The sequence below is a fragment of the Sebastes umbrosus genome, chromosome 14 (genome assembly GCF_015220745.1).
Source record: "Sebastes umbrosus isolate fSebUmb1 chromosome 14, fSebUmb1.pri, whole genome shotgun sequence".
Taxonomy (NCBI): Eukaryota; Metazoa; Chordata; class Actinopteri; order Perciformes; family Sebastidae; genus Sebastes; species Sebastes umbrosus.
Genome location: NC_051282.1, coordinates 11,510,162 through 11,528,083, shown reverse-complemented (window position 1 = coordinate 11,528,083; position 17,922 = coordinate 11,510,162). Strand labels below are relative to the sequence as shown.

Below are 17,922 nucleotides of genomic sequence, written 5' to 3'. Positions count from 1 at the left end.
ATCAAGGTGTGGCATGTGAAATTCAGACTTGTGAAGCGTGATGGATGAACACTCAGTAACGTGGGCGCATTGTATTTTTACTGTGGTGTGTATTGTGATAGTGTTGTCATGGAAATCGGTGATGTGCATAAGTCGCAGAAGTGTTACCATGGCAGAGGCTTCATTTAGTTCCACATTTCAGCTCTGGCGATGTTTAACATTCCAGTTTCCTGAGTCCCTCTCTCTACATATGAGAAAGGTTATTTTCCATGACAACCACATTAAAACACACATTATTCATCTTTCACAAAAGGAGAAGAGCCTTGGTTTCGTTCCTAGAAAAGAGGTCAGGCCATAGCGTTTTTATGAGCATGTAGCCTCATGACAGCAGCAGAACGTAACCACACAAGTAGCCTCGCTATAAACTTGGGCAGGCTCTGCTGCTTTTCAAGGTCGCTGTATTGGCAGGTAAATCATCACCTCTGAAGCCTGTTATTATCCTGCTGGCTCATACCTGAGGCTGAGGCGGCCTGACATGATACTGACCAGGTGCTCTGCTGAGCCTTTGACTCAGACTTCTACTGGTGTATCTGCATATTTTTATACTCACCAGAGGCAAACAAGTGACCTCAGTCTCCCAGTCCACACCCAGAGTATTTTTGTCTACTTGTGTGTATCTGACTTTCCTGCCCTGACTTTTAATAGCGCACTCGCTTTCACATTCTCATATTTGTATCGTTATCATTATTTTTGTATTTAAACTGGCAGAGATCATGATCTCTTGCTCAAGAGAGACCTGTGTACAAGAGTAAACATTACAGTTTAAAGGGACAGTTCACCCCAAAAATGAAAAATCTAAATTATATATATTTTCCTCTTACCGGTAGTGCTATTTATCAATCTAGGTTGTTTTGGTGTTGGCGATATCGGCCGTAGAGATGTCTGCCTTCTCTCCATTATAATGAAACTATATGGCTCTCAGCTTGTGGTGCTCAAAGCGCCGAAAATATGCATTTGAATAGCAATGTCTCTTTCCGGAAATCATGACCTGGTTACTCAAGATATTCCACAGATCTTGTTACGAGCAGTTTCACTTTCTTTCTACCAAACTACACCCTCCAACCGTATCACCGTGCAGAAGGAAGCGTGTGTCTACTCATGGACGAGAGGCTCGCGAGATGTAAACATTAATGGTTCCTCCTCGGCTGAGCTGTAACGTTAGCTAGTTCAGTGGTGCTAGGTGAGCTAGCAGTATTGAGTATAGATACGTGCTTCCTTCTGCGCGGTGATACGGTTGGCGGGTGTTAGCACCGTTAGCTACGAGGCTCAGCCATCGCCATGTTGAGAGCCGTGCAGAGGCAATAGAAACACTCCCAATCTCGCATTTAGCACCTTTAAGTATGGACACACTCACACACATATTTCACATTAAGAAAAATAACTACAAGTGGAATTGCAAATACGTCATTTAGTTTTTACACTCATAGCCTACTGACATTTATACTTCTTTCCATGCTTCCATTCCAACTTCCATTTCAGTAATTGTATTTCTACTGCCACTTTAACTTCAGTATTTTAGCATTGGAAATGTTTCAACTGCAAGCTTTAAGCAGTGAGCACATGTACATTTTCTTCAGTAAATCTAGCTTTTCTAGTTTTTCAAGTGTCATTGCTGAACGCTGAACAAACTTGTTTTTTCCCAATTATTTATGGACTCCACGCCCAAAACCTTTACAACCGTTTTAAAATCAAACCACTTCGTAAAACTATAAAAAAATCTAGTTAAATCTGGTGTGCTTATACTAAACTGTGTTGTGAATTAGTTTTTAAAAATTCTAAATGTATACACAACATACAAAGATTATCATATCTGAGCCTGTTGTGAGACACCACCCCTTTGGCCTAGTTCTCTGAGGACAACAGTATTTTTTTACTCCAGCGTGCCTGATGATACTTTATGGGACACTTATTAGTTATGGGTAGCGATGAGGCTCTGGCATTTACACTCCGTCCCATTGATGTCAGTGATTTTACCACAGGAACCACATTTTGCAATCAATGAGCTCTATGACGAACAAACAAACGCTATTATGCGTTATTATGTGATGTGATATTATTAGATTAAGTCTCGGACAGACCCTCAAACTAAACGAAACGCATGTGATCTGTTCAAGGAGCAGATGACTTTTGACTCGTTGGAACCATTAGGACCAAATCAATCAAAACCAGCTATGAAACAATGATGGGGAGTAATAATTAATGAACTTGCAGCAGTGTGAAATGTCTCCACAGCCCCCCTTTAAATTCCTCTCTCATCGCCTTCATGTCTTCCCTCCATTCTCATTCCCTCCCTCCTCTTCCCTCCTTCTCCCTCACTCAAGCTACGACTTGCACTCATTTGCCCCCACCTCCTTCTCTCTCGCAACCAACAACATTCCTTCATCCTGAAACTCCTTCCTCTGTAACAAAAGCGGGAAAAGAAGGAGGGCGGTGATCAGGAAGAAACACTACACTTAACGTCTTTGCGTGCCTGTCTTTACGCAGCTCTGACTGTTTGTTTATATACACAACAGCAACGATGTGATTGCGATTAGGGCAGGGGCTGCTTCGAGTCTGTCGCCATGGCAGCATGCGGAGTATCATTGTCAATAATGTTAAATGTTATGGGAGTTCCCTCCTCAAACATCAGTGAGTCATCAGTTGCCCGACCAGAGAAAAAATATCACCAGCAGCAGCAGGATGACAAAGACATGAGACACCCAACACAATAGGAAAAATATATATCGCCTGCCCACAAAAGTTGTGGAAACAGTGGCTGAGCTGTTGCATGTGTGTGTAAAGTAGACAGAAAGAAGAGGAGGGTGGGACATGGAGCAAAGAGTAGAGTGGGAGGAGGGGAAAAAGAGGCAGAGGTTATGTGATCAAGGCAGCCAGAGGCTTGTCTGGGCTGGGTGTGGACTTAAAAAGAGGGCTGGGTAAAAGTGGGCGGTAGTAGTTCCTAGTGTTTGTGCATTTAGACTCTGAGTCTGAAATTAGTAACCCTGAGAGCAAGAGGAATTAGACTTGAAGAGACACACAGCCATCAAACAGTAAGTCAAAGTTCTTCTTCTTATCCTATTTGAATCCCTCTGCATGTCTCACTTCTCTATAGATGCTTCAGAATGATAAAAGAGTGTTTTTTTAATAGGAGTTCTGCACGTTTGTTTCAGTATTTTCCATTTTTAGTCAAGAAAAACTACTGCTAAGTAAAGGCAGGTGTGTGTCTGTGTGTGTGTGTGTGTGTGTGTGTGTGTGTGTACCTCCCCCATACCTGTTCAACTTCTCAGGCAACTTTGCTACTGAATTACTGTAACTCCCTCTGTACTGGCCAGGTGTGCCGCTTTCCAGATGTGTCCAGTTCATGTAGCAATGCTAAAGTGACTAGTTCGAATGCAAATTGTGTTTTTAAAAGGCACAGGACTACTTTTCAAATGGATTATCAGCATTCCTCAAATCTAGCCTCAGCTTCACTTGTTCCATTTTGCGTAATGGAAAATATGCCACAGCCAGGCCAGATGTAAAAATCCCAGCAGCAAGCAGCTGACACGTCTTGTTTTTGAAGAATTTGGAAAAACGTCTGGTCAAATTATTCCACGAGTGTGTTTCATATTAAAGAAACTGCTGAGCATTTAACTTCACTTTGTATTTGTTTCCGTCCAGAAGTTGTTCATTAAAGTTCAGCCATCTGGTAGAAGTCTGTACAAATATTAAAACGCTTTCACATCCTTGTGAAGCAGATGAAAGGTGGGGAATATTTGCAAAGATGTGCCAGGCAGTGATCACATATGTCCCAGCGTAGCCAGTGTCTGTATATTTGTGTGTGTGGTTTGCGTGCGAGTGAGCTGGCGAGTATGTGCGTGTGTGTATGTGTGTGTGGACCCAGCCCTTGACCACTCCTTTTACCGTGCAGAGAACCAGCACATTCCAGATGTGCCTCTTCCTCTGTTCACACCCAGTGCGGACTCGGTACCGCAGATAGTTTACACACAAGTAAGAACGCTACCAAAATAAACAGATCAAATGTGTGATATGTCAGGGCAGAACCACCTGTGGAGGGAGCAGGGAAGTTAGAACCATTGCAGTTATAGTAAAGAGGCCTAAGGAACAGTGGAGAGGAGAAGGTTTTTATAGTGTTTTGGGGTTACGGTGTGTAATAGTGCGTCGTAATTCAAACCAGGGGGATCGGGCGTGTGCCAGAGCGGCTGCTAGGATAGCAGGTATTCTCTACAGTTATTTTAAGGAGTGGCGGGATCTTGGAAAGCTACAAGACAAGCCCAAACTCATCTGCCCGCCATGAGCTTCCCTCCTAAACACACACACACTCTCTCTCTTTACCAAGACTTATCTGTCTGCCCAACTGATTTTGTTTACTGATCTTAACTGAACAAGTACACCACACATCAACACCTCTGAATCTCGATAGGAACATTATCTCGCCGCCTATTTGCAGGCATTTCAACTGCGTTAGCTGTAACTCAAAAGTAATTAGCAGTTGTGAAGCCACACCCTGAGTGGGTGCCAGGTTTTGGCCTTGCGTTGCTGCTCTGAGTGTGTTTATGAAGATGTGTGTGTGTGTGTGAGCTGTCATTAATGGCTGCTTTTCTGAAACCGGGCAGGAAGTGTGCAGCCTTTGTTATTGGCAACTTTTGATTCTTTCTGCTCATAGTAGCTGCCAATCTGCTCAGTGTGTGTGTGTGTGTCTTTTTAAGTTGAGTATGAGTTAGCCCTCCAGTTATATTCATCCTGCATAATGAAGGGTGGAAAGTGGTTTAACAAGTTTCCTCTTGTGCTTCTCTCTCTCTCTCTCCAGGACCGTCATCATGCTGATCCTCCTAGCTGGCATCTTTGTCCTTCACATCCTAGGCATCATCCTCCTCCTGGTGGCCACCATTGACAATGTAAGTACATCTCTTCGCTGCGTTTTTTTTATTCCGCACACCTGCACGACGCGGCGCTAAACAGGCTCCTCGCAGCCTCGAGGCGTAGTCGTCCCTGCATAATCCCTAACTTCCTCCCTAGTTTGAGTGTTAAAGTGACAGAGCTGAGGAGTTATGTGTACATCTCCTGGCACGCTGACAGACAGCAGAGAGTCAAGACTTATGAGTGATTGGCTGCTCGCTTCACTCGAGGCCCTCATTCCTTCTCTGTCAATGGTCCGCTGTTCTTCTCAGGGCCTCATATTTGACATTTCTGGGTGACAGATGGGGCCGGCCACGGTGTCGTCACCCTGTGCCACTGAGTGCGTTTACACTGCAGGCGAGGTGTCAGTCAGACGGTGCACATACACATGTAAATATGTCAGATTCTTGCCGGTGTTGTGGTGAGCGCTGCATACCAGAGTGAGACCTGTGGAATGCCTCAGTGACAGGGGGATGTGCATTCCTCCCTCTGTTTTGCTTGCAGCTGCCCCCGAATGCATGTCAGAACACAGGGTGAACACACACAGCTATGTTTACGCACTCTCCTGCTTTGAGTTCTCCTCATTTCTTCTCTCTGTCCCCCAATATTGATTCATTAACTTTCCTTCAGCATGTAGGAACACATTTATGCAACCGCTGCAACGAAAGTCAAAACATTTCAAATGTAAAATGCTGTCGCTCTGCCTTTCCCCTCAGGCCTGGTGGATGACCGACACCATCTCCACTGATGTGTGGGCCCAGTGGATCAATAAAGCCGGAGTGTGGAACTACACCGACCTTCCCACGGGTTCACACTACCCACAGGGTAAGCCAAACACACCGCCCATGATGCAAAAAAGCCGAGTCAGGAGAACCTGTTTGCACGCATACAACACTTCAACAAAGTCATATTTAATTCCCAATAAAAAACAACGTTTGCCTACAACATTTCATCAATTTTCTGCCACACTTTACAACTGTACCGCCTTTATTTGACACCAGTGGCTGAAATAACCGCATTTCATTAGAGCCCCTGAAAAAAAGTGTTCATTCCTAAATGTCCACGATCAAAGTTAAAAAGATATCTTTTGGTATCATTTATTAAATGATACTATATCTCAAATCCTGATTGATGCACAGAAGTACGTGACATCACCTTTTTTCTACGCTTTAAATACAAACCTTTAAGTGATGCCAAAAAACCTGTACAAGCATGTAGCTGTGGCGCCATTTCTTCTGGCATCTTTCCACAACATGTGCATGTAAATTAATTGGGGACACGCAATGGGGTTGCAGTTATCCAAATTTTTTTTTTTGCATTTCAAATTAAGACCGTTATAGCTCAAAACGATGCTGCCATGTAACACCGAAGAGATCAAATTGTGCAGCAAAGCTGCAAGTGATGACTTGTGTTTATCTCCTGAACCTCATGTATGCTGATGTATAGTGAGGGGTATAGTTTTGGTTGTACTGTAATTACAACGTTAGACCTTGAAAACATACAGAGTTGTTGTTTGTCTTTACACAGCGTCATAATCAGCATGTTTTAAAATACCAAAACATTTGGGGTGCATCATTCCTGCCATTCAGCTTTCAGCATTTTTCAGCATTACAGTTTCCTGGGTGTGTCAGTGTGACGTTTAGCACATCGTCTTCATTGTGTTGCTCTCTCTGTCTCCCCCTACAGATTACCTCCAGGCGGTGCAGGCCAGCTCAGTGCTCGCTTGTATATTCTCCATCCTGGGCATCTTTGTGTTTGTGGCTCAGCTCTTCACTCTCGAGAAAGGACAGAGGTTCACCATCTCCGGCGTCTTTCAGCTCCTCGCCTGTGAGTATCTTTGTTTTGTATCTTCACTACTCTTCATTTCTCTCTTCCTCTGCCCCCTCTCTGATGTCCACGTCTCCTTCCCCTCCAGGCCTATGCATCATGATCGCAGCCTCCATCTACACAGACCGCTTCCACCTTGAGGGAGCCCAAGGCTGGTACGGTCACTGCTACATCCTGGCGTGGATCTCCTTCGCCTTAACGTTCATCTCTTCCATCATTTACTTTGTGCTACGCAAGAAGACAGCGTGAGAAGGACACTAGTGCTAGACTCCAACCAGCCCAAAATCCTTTGGCTGGATCTACTCTTTCAGCTGAAATCTGGTTTTAGTTATAGGTGGTGTAAACAGTGTTTATATACATCAGATTTGAGCTGCTAGTGTATGTTCAGCTACAGATATAGCCGACCTGTTGATCCTCTCAAATATGTACTTGTGTTTAATTGAGTCCGCTGTCAGATTGTCAGGAGTGTTTTGGGTATTTCTGAAGTAAAAGGCAAACTCAATCAATCACAGTTGTATTTGAGTGTATTTTCAACCCAGAGTTTGGGCTGGATTTCTGAGGCATCTAAAGATTAAGAATATTTTTGTTGTTAACTGAACAAATTTGCCTTATGATATAAGATGCTATGATAAATTAAGATCTATCAATATTCTGGCTTTTAACAAAAGCAGGTTGAAGAGTAAAATCTGTGGTCCTTTTGTTGTTGTTGTAATGTACATTTACATATGGATATGAGTGTTGGATAAAAAGGGGGAGTTTATTATTTTGTTCTCGTTATTTTATTGTTAGTTTCATCAATTCTATTTCATTTATCTGCTCTGGTCTTACTTTATATAACGTGCCACTAATTAAACAGCGTGATGGCATCGATCAGCAAAGCTGTGCCTGTTTGAAGTCTCAAAAATCTGTTCAAAAGTTCATTCATATATTGCCTGTTGCAGATTTGTGTGTAATCTAATGATAAGACAATGTGATGATATAAAATCAGTCAAATAATACAGCTGAGTTTTGTAATTATCTGACATCAAACTGGTATAAGCGAGGAAGTGCAATGCCAAATCATATACAAACTCTTACACTACATTACTGTACTGACAGTTGATACAAAGCTTTTTTTAAAATAGGTAAAAGTAATGAACCCCAAACTAGCGGGACTTAAAATTATTTTTTGTTCTGTCCATGAGAAATGCAGCAAACACACCAATATATTACAGATTTTGAATTCCACTAGTATGTATGAAACTTGCCTTTTTACCTAAATTCACTAATCAAATAACTTGTCTGACTGTTAATCCAACCATATACTGGTAATATCTGCTCTGTTTCCGCCCAGTGTGACAGAAAGGCACCTGCCTTGACTCTTGAAGCGTGAGATATACTATGTAAATATGTTTTGTTTCCCATAATGCTCTGTATGTCTAATGCTGTTTTATTTTTGCTACCGTTATTTCTCATTATGGATGGCAATGACAATGACTTTTACAATATTAAAACTTGATTTTCAACCAATTATTGGAGTTATTTCTTGTTTTTCCCCCTATAATTTTCATAAGAATTGAAGAGTAATTGTAAATGTGTTTAATTATATTCTATTGGCTAGTTTGTTAGAATGATTGTTTTTCATTTGAGGCTTTGCAGACAAAAAAACAGTAAAATGTTTCAAACAGCCATCAGTCTGATGATCCAATTTATTAAAATGTGGTGCATTAGCCAAAACAACATCTACTGTTTAAAGGTGCTAAATGCAAGATTGGGAGCATATCTATTGCCTCCGCACGGCTCTCAACATGGCGACGGCTGAGCCGGCGGCTCGCAGCTAACGGGGCTAACAAAGAATGTGTATTGATAAGAAGTGAAAGCCAATTGGTCGTTCCATTGCAACATCAGCGCCCAGCAGCAAAGCTACGCTCCCGCCATTTTGGACTGAAAGTGACAACCAGTAAAACATCTGCAAACATTTTTTTGCCCGGCCGCCTCCCAGAGGAGCATAAAGTGAGCGATGGACATAAATGGAAGTTAGAAAAATCCAGCACACAGATTTTGAGAGCAATCTCTAAATTTTTCGGACCTCCAAAATGGATGTCCAATAGACCACAGAGACCATGGATGTATAAGAGGTTGTGTCCTGTTCTTTTGCCCTGCGTGTTAGTCAATAGCCTACAACTACATTAAATTCTGTTTATGTCGTGCTACTATCTCTACTAGCTACTGGCCGATAGCCGGTTGTTTGGGAACAGAGACGTTAATACATCCACCACGGTGCAGGCTTACAGCATACAGCCCATGGGTGTATTATAAAATAATAAAAGTGATGAATTACAGCCAATATATCCATTAATACAGTCACATACAGCTAGCAGGAGGCTGGTAGAACCATATATGTCATATTAGCGTGCAGGGCAGTGCAGTCCCGTAGGTCTGATGCACGTTCATTATGCTATCATGTTATTTAAGTGTTTGCACTGGGAAGTTGATGTACTTTAAAAAAATATCCTCTGATTTACAAACGTCTCTTTATACATCCATGGCCACAGGCTCATTGGCGTTTCAGTCCAAAATAGCGGCAGCCTTACCGCGGCGCCACCTAGCAGCTGTTGTCAAAAAAGCATCAGAGTTTCATCTCTTTGCTTCTATACTCTTTGGTGCTAACAGTGTTAAGAGTGAAAACTACGACAACTGTGCTGACAGAGCTAACAGTGTTAAGCTGGGGGGGAACCGGAGGGTGGACGCTACGCTTCCGCAATTGCACCGTCGGTCGGGTCGAGTTATCAACTGTAACCGCCATATGAGTGCAGAGCAGCGGCCATGAGCTAGCCAGTGGGACACGCTCACATGCACTAACATGCACTAAAAGCATGTGCAGCCGGCCCGAATATGTCAACAAAACATGGAGAAGCTCAGACTTCATTCTCTGCTCAGGTAGACATTACTCCTCTATATCTTTACATAACAAACAGTTGTTTGCTGCTATATTAATGCTCTGGGTATCGTATAGAGCACCTTTAAACTATGACAATTGCAAATAGTTTTAGTACGATTTTTTTTCCAAATAATAGAGTTTATGAAGCGTTTCTGTACCATATTCAGTTTACAATACAACGGTGATCTCTGCATTTACCCTTCCCTTCGTGATTATGATCAAAGCTGATTCATCGGGTCACTGAACTGCTGACTATGTAAAATCTGACCATAACAAACATTAAACTGCTTCACCAAGACAGGCGCAGGTCCTCTAGTCACAGAAAGACTCCAATCTGGATATATGCAGTAGTTCAAAGTGGGCCATAGTCGTCCTCTGGCCCGTAATGGTCCTCCTGGTGTCCTGGCACGGTCAGGTGGACGGAGAAGGACGGGTTGGGTGATGGAGACGGAGACGGAGAGGGTAGCGAGAGGCGGTGGAACTGGGATGCAGGCGCAGGGTGGGAGGGAGGAGGAGGGAAGGAGTCGGAGTAGGGGAGAGGTAGGGAGTGGGAGTGCGTTAGCCTCGAATTGGAGGCCAGCAACGCTGCTGGCGGGGGATCGTAGTAGGGAGACAAGTGGGAGATCCGGGGGGGAGACGGGGGACCTGCCAGGGTCATGGCTATGCTCGCGGGGGTGTAATAAGGTGGCAGGAGCCCCGAGAAGTTAAAGCTGCAAGCGTTGAGGCTGGACATACGTCTGGGCCCCACCATCAGGACCTTCTTGGTGTAGTTGTTCAGAGTGGAGACGCCGGCTGACATGCAGACAGTGAAGGCAAACCAGGCCACACTGATGGAGACAGACAGAAACAGGAAGGGGATCACAAGCAGGTGGTTTGCTTGTTGTTTTGTATGTTCTACATACCTGCGCAAAAGTTGTGTAACCAAATATCTACTGGGCCAATTCAGAGTTTGACTTGAGGGAAAATACAACAACTTGTAAAACTGGAAGAGCAGGATTGTCTTTTTTTTCAAGAAGCAAAAACACCCTCAAACCGCAGAACAGAACAGAGGCTTTCAAGAAATCCTCTTTTTTTCTATCCAATGGTAAAATACATTTTGTCCAGGGGGATAACTGTTTGTTTTTCTTTTTGTGCGATGGGATCACACCAGCTGCGACGCCAAATCAGGCCAGGGGCGTAAAGTGTGTGTCCCCACTTCCTACCCACCTTCTTTCCGTGCCCTTGCTCGGACCACACCCATCTTTGAACTTGGCCTTCATTTTGATCTCAACTACGCAACTGTAAAGTTGTCTGACTGCATCTTGCATGGTTATGCATCTTAAGCGTTTTATACTCTGACTCCGGATGCAGATTTTATTGCTTTGATAAAATCTGTCCACAGACAGAAATATAAACACCTGGCAAAATACTCAAAACAGCTTCTGTGGTAGTTCCCGCTACAGTAGGTGTCTCCAGAACCACATTTTGTCATGATGACACACACACATACTCTCAAGGTATGTACAAACCACACGCTGTCACGGCTGCTTACGAGAGTGAACGCTGCAACATATGACAAACTTTCCCTTTCTGCTTTTTACAGACACAAAAACAACATTTCAGAGTTCATTCTGTGCAGCTTTTCTGGAATACAATATATTCAGTGAAGTTTTAAGTTGAGAGAGTTTCTGCCTTATATAAGAGCGTTTATGAATTTCAAAACAGAAAGACTTATTAGTCTTATTATCTTATTGTTTACCACTGCTGGTAGACTCTCCAGCAGGCTTTTATATAACTTAGGGATACAGTTCAGTAGTTAGTTGTTACTGTAAAGTACAGTATACACTCGATTTTAGAAGATTTGGGTTCTTGCAAAGAGCGTCTATTTGACTGAACCATGTGACGGACTTGAACAAATCTGAATTAATGGGTGGATGATATGATTTCTTGCAACTGACTAAAAGATATAAATATAGAACACTTCTCTAATTCCTTTGTCATGCCAGGGTTTAAATGAATCATCACTGAAGCAGGAAGGAAGACACATAGATTCCTCCATGTTCTTGTGACACTGTACAAGAATGTCAGAGTGATGCCTTCAGGGCTGTCGGTTCCTTATTCACGAAAACACTGCAGAAGCTGTGGTTGTGAAATTTGGATTTTAAATGGACTCATTGAAAAGGAGCTCAAACAGAGCGTTTCAGACAGAGGGTGAAAAGAGGTGCTGTAGCAGTCGGTATGTAAACATGTTCTAGTAGAAATCCAAAATACAAGTACTGTAGGCACCTGAAAATGAGCATAATAGGTCCTCTTTAAAGGAACAATATGTAGCACTGACAGATAGCATTTAAAATGGGTAACAGCAGTCCAAATTGTAGCTGAGGCCCAGCCGCTCCTCTGCTGTGACTGATAGCAGTTAGCGCACGTTTTCTCTATTTGAGGGTTACCTTCTAGACACGACGGCGTTAGCAGCAGTAGTCGGAATCACCTCACTGGCTGTGTGTCTCAAATACTTGCTGCCTTGATAACCCAGCTGCACACGGACCAAAGAGAGATGTGCGCGAGGCTATTAAGGCTTTTAATCTTGCGTTAACGTTATCTCTGTTGATCCAGTTTGTTTGCTTGTTTCCATGGCTGCAGAAGGCTGCGTTTGTGTGCCAATTTGTTTCATATGTGACAACGGGGGGGTGTTGAAATGGGCAGCGGACGGGATCACGACGCTCCGGACCGGAATGGAAATTTTAAAGGAGAACAGACTGGCTGTAGCATTGTTGTCAGAGAAGCCAGTATTTCAATGCAGCATGTGTCCTTAATCTCTGATGACATATCATGGTCATTTTATGATTTATTACAGAAAATACATTACATATTGGTCCTTTAATGTTTGCTTTTTAAGTAAATACACAACCAAAACCCTCGTGCACTATGTTCCAGTAGGACATACTGAGGATCTCAGTACGCCTGGATCCTTTTGCAATCAGGCCCCACTGTGTGTGTGATAATAGTGCACAGCGTGTTTGATGAACTCACTAGAACGCCCAGGAGTAGCCGTAGCTGTGAGGCTTGAAGTCTTCTTGTCCCATTGAGGCAGTGGTCTGAAACACCTGCATGAACATCATGTGACCCACCATCCCCAGCAGACCTGTGAAGGACAGAGGGAGGAAATATACCAAACTGGTTACTGGTTGTTCTAAGCTGTTATTAAAGTCTGATTCAATTAGCCATCTAAAAAAAACACTGTACCTGCTAGGACTGTGAAGACCGCAGCAAAAGCGTTGAGCAGCTGGCCACAGCGCTGCGTGGAGGGGCACCAGGCCCTGATACACAACTGCACGGACAGCAGCGTGCAACTGATTACCAGCAGACCGACATACATGATCTCCAACGATAGAGACAGCCACATCATTGCTGTGGAGGGAGGAGAAGAGGCTGAGCACAAAGACAGACGAAGGTTTGGATTTTAAACGATCAATGTGAGAGCAAAGTGCCCACGAAAAAAAGCAGGAGGACGTGATGAATACATTTACCTTTTTCAGATTCAGGAGTCAGAGTATAAAACGCTCGACACTTCTCCTCTAGGAATCAAAAGACAAAGGTAAATGTAGTAATAAACTCAAAAAATGTACAATACATTAGCTTTATACCAACATTGTTTTTCTATTTCCAAGAGGAAGTGAATTCAATAATCCTTCAGCCTGTGCATATACAGCAGTATATATTGTACATTTAAATGAACACTGCAATCTAATTACTATGTGAATAAGCAGAAAAGTGTTCGCATGGCCTGAAGTAACCAGATGGGAGATTATGAGATGTGTTTGGTATAAATCTGGAAGGATGGGGCCCGCGGGAAAACTCTTAGCGGCACCACAAAATGAGACTTTGTCAGCGTGTTTTGTCTTTCATTTCACTCATTAATTTCAACATGAAAGTATTTTGTTTTCACCCCCAAAATGTGTTCTTGCCACCACTGCTAGCAGTGCAATTAAAAGAGAAGAAAAAGAAAAAAATAGAGGCAACCTGTTTCTGCAGTCGGTTAAGCTTCTTTGGGGCTTGTTTACCAATGTGTTTACATGACAGCTGCAATAATCAGAGTAACGTATTTGGCACTGAAAGCTTGGAAACAGATGCAAACAGACAAGGCACAAGAAAATGAAGAATACGTTTTCATCAACTTAACACATGCGCAACAATTAGGAAAAAAAAACACTGCAAAATGAGAAAACAACCAATGTCAAGTTGGTGCAAACGTTTTCTTCATTTGCTTGTGTTTTGTTTGATTACACTGTATTTTGGTTATGCTATGCTTTATGTTTTTGCAGCGAGTTTCTGTATTTGGTTGTGTTTTCTCACTTTGTTTTTTTTCTAAATGCTGTGCATGTGTTGTCAGATTGGTCAGTTTGAGGTGACAGTTTGCATAATGTTTAAATGCTTTGAAGTAAACTGATAGGAGATTTGCCTATAAGATTTGTTTGGTGTAAGTCTGGAGGGATGAGGTTTACAAAAAACTCTTATTTTTAAAATTTAAACATAAAAGCTTTTTGTTTTCATCCCCAAAATGTGTTTTTTTTCCCTCCACTGCAAGCGATGCCAATTGAAAAAAAAGAAACCTGTTTCTGCAGTCGGTTAAGCTTCTTTGTGGCTTGTTTACCAAAGTGTTCACATGACAGCTGCATTAATCAGAGTACCGTATTTGGCTCTAAATTACATTGGCCCATAAGCTTAACGCACTGTGACTTAGAAAACAGAAGCAAACAGACAAAGCACAAAGAAATGAGGGAAAACACTGCAAAGTGAGAAAACACAACCAATGTCAAGTTTGTGAAAAAATGCATTCTTTATTTCTTTGTGTTATGCATTGTATCTGGTTGTGTTTCAAGTTTTTGCAGCGTGTTTCTGTATTTGGTTTTCTGAATGCTGTGCGTGTGATGTCGAAATTGATTTTCCCCATTTGCCTTTGTTTTGTCTATTTGCATGTGTTTTTTTAAGCTGCAGTGCATTGAGCTCTCAGGGCCACCGTACTAAATTAATCATTAAGCTACAATACAGTATTCAAGAAAAATAACACATTTTGATAGTCATGAATATTTGAATTACATAATGAATAATCTATTCATTAATACATCAAAGAAGGACATGTATAGCCCTTGTAGCAGCAGGGGCAGATTAGGAGGACTGGTGTTTGCTTTCACCCCTGCCAACCATTACCTATTGATTTATACAATTGACCACATAAGTTGGGTAAAACATTTGGCTGAACTTCAGTATCATTCAAACTCAATCCTTCAAATCAGTTGCAAATCAGCCGCAAATGAGACGGTGAAAAAACCCGGCCGATGTTTGTGAATCCTATTAACCTTTCTCTCTCTGGGTTTCTAATCCATAATTGAGTCATGCTGTTAAAGTCTAAATCTCCACCAGCAGAACACACACTGATGATAATCCTCTTTGGGCTGCAGCACATACCCAAACACACACTCGCTCAGACACACAAATACAAATTAACACACCCGAGGCCTCAATTCATCCCACCACCTTGGATTGCCTCTCCCCTCCTGTGACCTACTTCATTGTCTGTCGCACTAGTGCCACAGTTAGTTCGGTTCACTTCCTGTTTCTGTGCCAATCCTTATCTCACCTTGGGAATATCCTGCACTACACATGACCCGATCAGCACAAATGACCAGGGGCAAGCTTATGAAATCCCTCACGATGATACTGATTGTTTTCTGTAAACATCCTTTTTCAGGGTCACTAGTGACACATCTGGGCTTTTTTAATGTCTGCAACATTGGCTTTTGACCTTCTTGGTGTTTCATTTTCAGCTGATTGAACAGGGGGATTTATTTTCCGTCACGTCTTCACCTTTTCAGACACATTTCCTCCTTTTAGACATGTCATGGAAATCAATAATATGTTCTAAATATGTCATATTTCTCCTCTCTTACCCCATGCTTCTGCGTAGATGTCTTCCTCGCAGATGAGGAACAGGCCAATATGGAAGGCGGGGAAGACGAAGCGGTCGTCCCCCGTCTCCCAGGAGAACTGGACGTCGGAGGAGTGGGAGACGCCGGGAACGGGGATGCAGTTGGTGTGCTTTGTGGCCGTGCAGAGAGGCTTGGGCAACTTCTGGCTCCCCGAGCACCAGTAGGAGGACATGAGGGCCATGCCACCCATGAAGAGAGATATAACCGTCTGGATGAAGGAGAGGCGAGGTGAGCGTATCTGCTGCAGGAACGCCATCACGCAGGGATTAAATGAGGGCTCGGGCTGGTGGAGGATGAGTAGGGATGTGAGACAGATGTGCAAATATTCAAAACATATTCAAAAAGTAACAGCACTGCATGTTAAATGTCTGACAAGGGAATATCTAAATGTAAGTTTTTCAGAGTTAATCTACTTGACTTTAGGTACACCTCCACTCTTGCATGTCACTAAAAATATCCCCAGCTTGTTCTTAGTTTCCAAGGAGAAGCAGCTCTCGGCCCAATTGCCTGAGATGATTAGCGAGGTGTTTGGAAGAGAAGGTTGCGGGGGAGCCGGCGGTTTTTACATGACTAATCACATTTAAAGAATAAAAAGACTGTGACAGAAAATCAGCACACTACCGGTAATTGGTGGCGAAGACAGGCAGCTGAATCAGAGGAAAATAGGTGAAAATTGCTGTCACCATGGAGCCTCTCCAGGAGACAGATGCTCAAACCGGTACCTCTGAGCACTTGACGTCAAGCAGTGAATTCAATTTGAACGAAGGAGAAAAAAAAGCGCTCACCTCCTTCAGCCTCTCTTACTTCGTACTGTGTCCTCAGTTCCCTCATGGAGATGAGTGTGGAAGGTGAAAGAAACATCCGGCCCGGCTCCTCTACCCGTCTGCGCTCCCTTTCACTCTTCATCAGATAGTGGGAGTGACAGAGGACTTTGGCAGTCACGCTGACCTCTGTGAGCGGAGTGACTGTCAGTCTTTATGATCCAACCCCAGCGGTCAGACACAACTGTGAACGTATCACACACACACACACACACACACACACACACACTCCTCTTCTCTAATCCATCCGTATAAATCCAAACCAGACAACTCTGTTCCATCTGTTTTCATTATGATTCCTAGGCTCATTTTTGATCTATTTCATTCATCTCTCCTCCTCTTATCTGCCCCCTCTTCCAATGCTGTTCTGTAAAAGCATGCAGCACTCACTGATGTTTTGATGTGGAAATCAACCTGACCTTGAAATGGTGAATAAATATGTCAGATACACATTATTACTTGGACAATAGTGCTTTGCAATACCATATGCATACCTCAAATTTCAGTGCCAACTATTTGAATCTGAAGTGGTGACTCCACAAGAGGGGGCTCCAAAGGTGGGTTATTTAATAACTGCAGTCATCTGCAATCACTTCATTCCAAAGGTTTGCTGTTTAACACTGTTACCTTTATAAAATTATATTATATATTGTTACTTATATTTTTGCATACAATTGAACTGAACATTTTTAGGTTGGTTTGGTCAAGATTGTAAGCATACTACACTGAGTAGCTGAACATTTCAACCACTCATCCATTACGTTCAGCTCACTAAACTATTCATGCATTGACATTACTTTGTATTTTACCACTTCTCCAATCATTTTAGCTATTTCAACCGTTTTCCTATTTCTTTTAGTTTCAGATGTTTATGCATTACGTGTTGGGTATGTCACCATTTCTCCAATAGTTTTAGCAATTTGAACCATTTATCCATTACTTTTCCTATTATTTTCTAGCTAACTATAAATTGTTTATACATTACCTTTATCTATTTCAACCATTTAGTTATTACTTTTAGTTAGGTATTTCAACCGTTGATGCATTACGCTACTTCTTAGGTATTTCACCATTTCTCCTTTACTTTTAGCTATTCACCATTTAGCCATTACCTTTCTATATATTTCAATAATAGCTATCCATTATTTTTGAGCGCAAACCCTTTTAACCTTTTATACTTTTAGCTATTTCCCTTTTTGGGTGTTTCATCATTTTTCCAATAATTTTAACTATTTGCACCATTTATCAATTACTTTTAGCTATCTATTTCAACTGTTTAACCAATACTTTTAGCTAACGGTAGCTATTTCAATTGTCTAGCCATAAGTTTTAGCTAGCTATTTAAATTGTTTAACCATTGCTTTTGGCTAACTATTTCAATTGTTTAGCTATTAGCTTTAACTAGCTATTTCAATTGTTTAGCCATTACTTTTAGCTAGCTATTTCAACAATTTATCCATTAATATTAGCT

The 17,922-nt window shown here is 42.3% G+C and overlaps 2 protein-coding genes across 2 annotated transcripts; one reads left to right on the top strand and one right to left on the bottom strand.

Annotated features, from left to right (window-relative positions):
* The first annotated feature begins 2,914 nt into the window (after positions 1-2,914).
* Positions 2,915-8,254, top strand: LOC119502335 (epithelial membrane protein 2-like). Its single transcript, XM_037793243.1, has 5 exons — positions 2,915-3,068; positions 4,829-4,916; positions 5,634-5,742; positions 6,604-6,744; positions 6,833-8,254. Exons 2-5 carry the CDS (start codon positions 4,839-4,841, stop codon positions 6,991-6,993), a joined length of 489 nt encoding a protein of 162 aa, XP_037649171.1. The 5' UTR covers positions 2,915-3,068; positions 4,829-4,838; the 3' UTR covers positions 6,994-8,254.
* Positions 8,255-9,664: 1,410 nt separating this feature from the next.
* Positions 9,665-16,556, bottom strand: LOC119501269 (germ cell-specific gene 1-like protein). Its single transcript, XM_037791531.1, has 6 exons — positions 16,416-16,556; positions 15,592-15,913; positions 13,171-13,218; positions 12,887-13,051; positions 12,674-12,785; positions 9,665-10,491 (listed from the first exon to the last, which is right to left on the bottom strand). The coding sequence occupies exons 2-6, from the start codon at positions 15,884-15,886 to the stop codon at positions 10,017-10,019; spliced, it is 1,095 nt and encodes a 364-aa protein (XP_037647459.1). The 5' UTR covers positions 15,887-15,913; positions 16,416-16,556; the 3' UTR covers positions 9,665-10,016.
* Positions 16,557-17,922: the final 1,366 nt, after the last annotated feature.

Coding starts and splice junctions, on each gene's coding strand:
- LOC119502335 (XM_037793243.1), top strand. CDS start 4,839: ATGCTGATCCTCCTAGCTGGCATCTTTGTCCTTCACATCCTAGGCATC. Junction 5,743..6,603: donor GGGTTCACACTACCCACAGG/GTAAGCCAAACA, acceptor CTCCCCCTACAG/ATTACCTCCAGGCGGTGCAG. Junction 6,745..6,832: donor CGTCTTTCAGCTCCTCGCCT/GTGAGTATCTTT, acceptor CTTCCCCTCCAG/GCCTATGCATCATGATCGCA.
- LOC119501269 (XM_037791531.1), bottom strand. CDS start 15,886: ATGGCGTTCCTGCAGCAGATACGCTCACCTCGCCTCTCCTTCATCCAG. Junction 13,219..15,591: donor CATCTACGCAGAAGCATGGG/GTAAGAGAGGAG, acceptor TTTGATTCCTAG/AGGAGAAGTGTCGAGCGTTT. Junction 10,492..12,673: donor GGCTACTCCTGGGCGTTCTA/GTGAGTTCATCA, acceptor TGTCTCCATCAG/TGTGGCCTGGTTTGCCTTCA.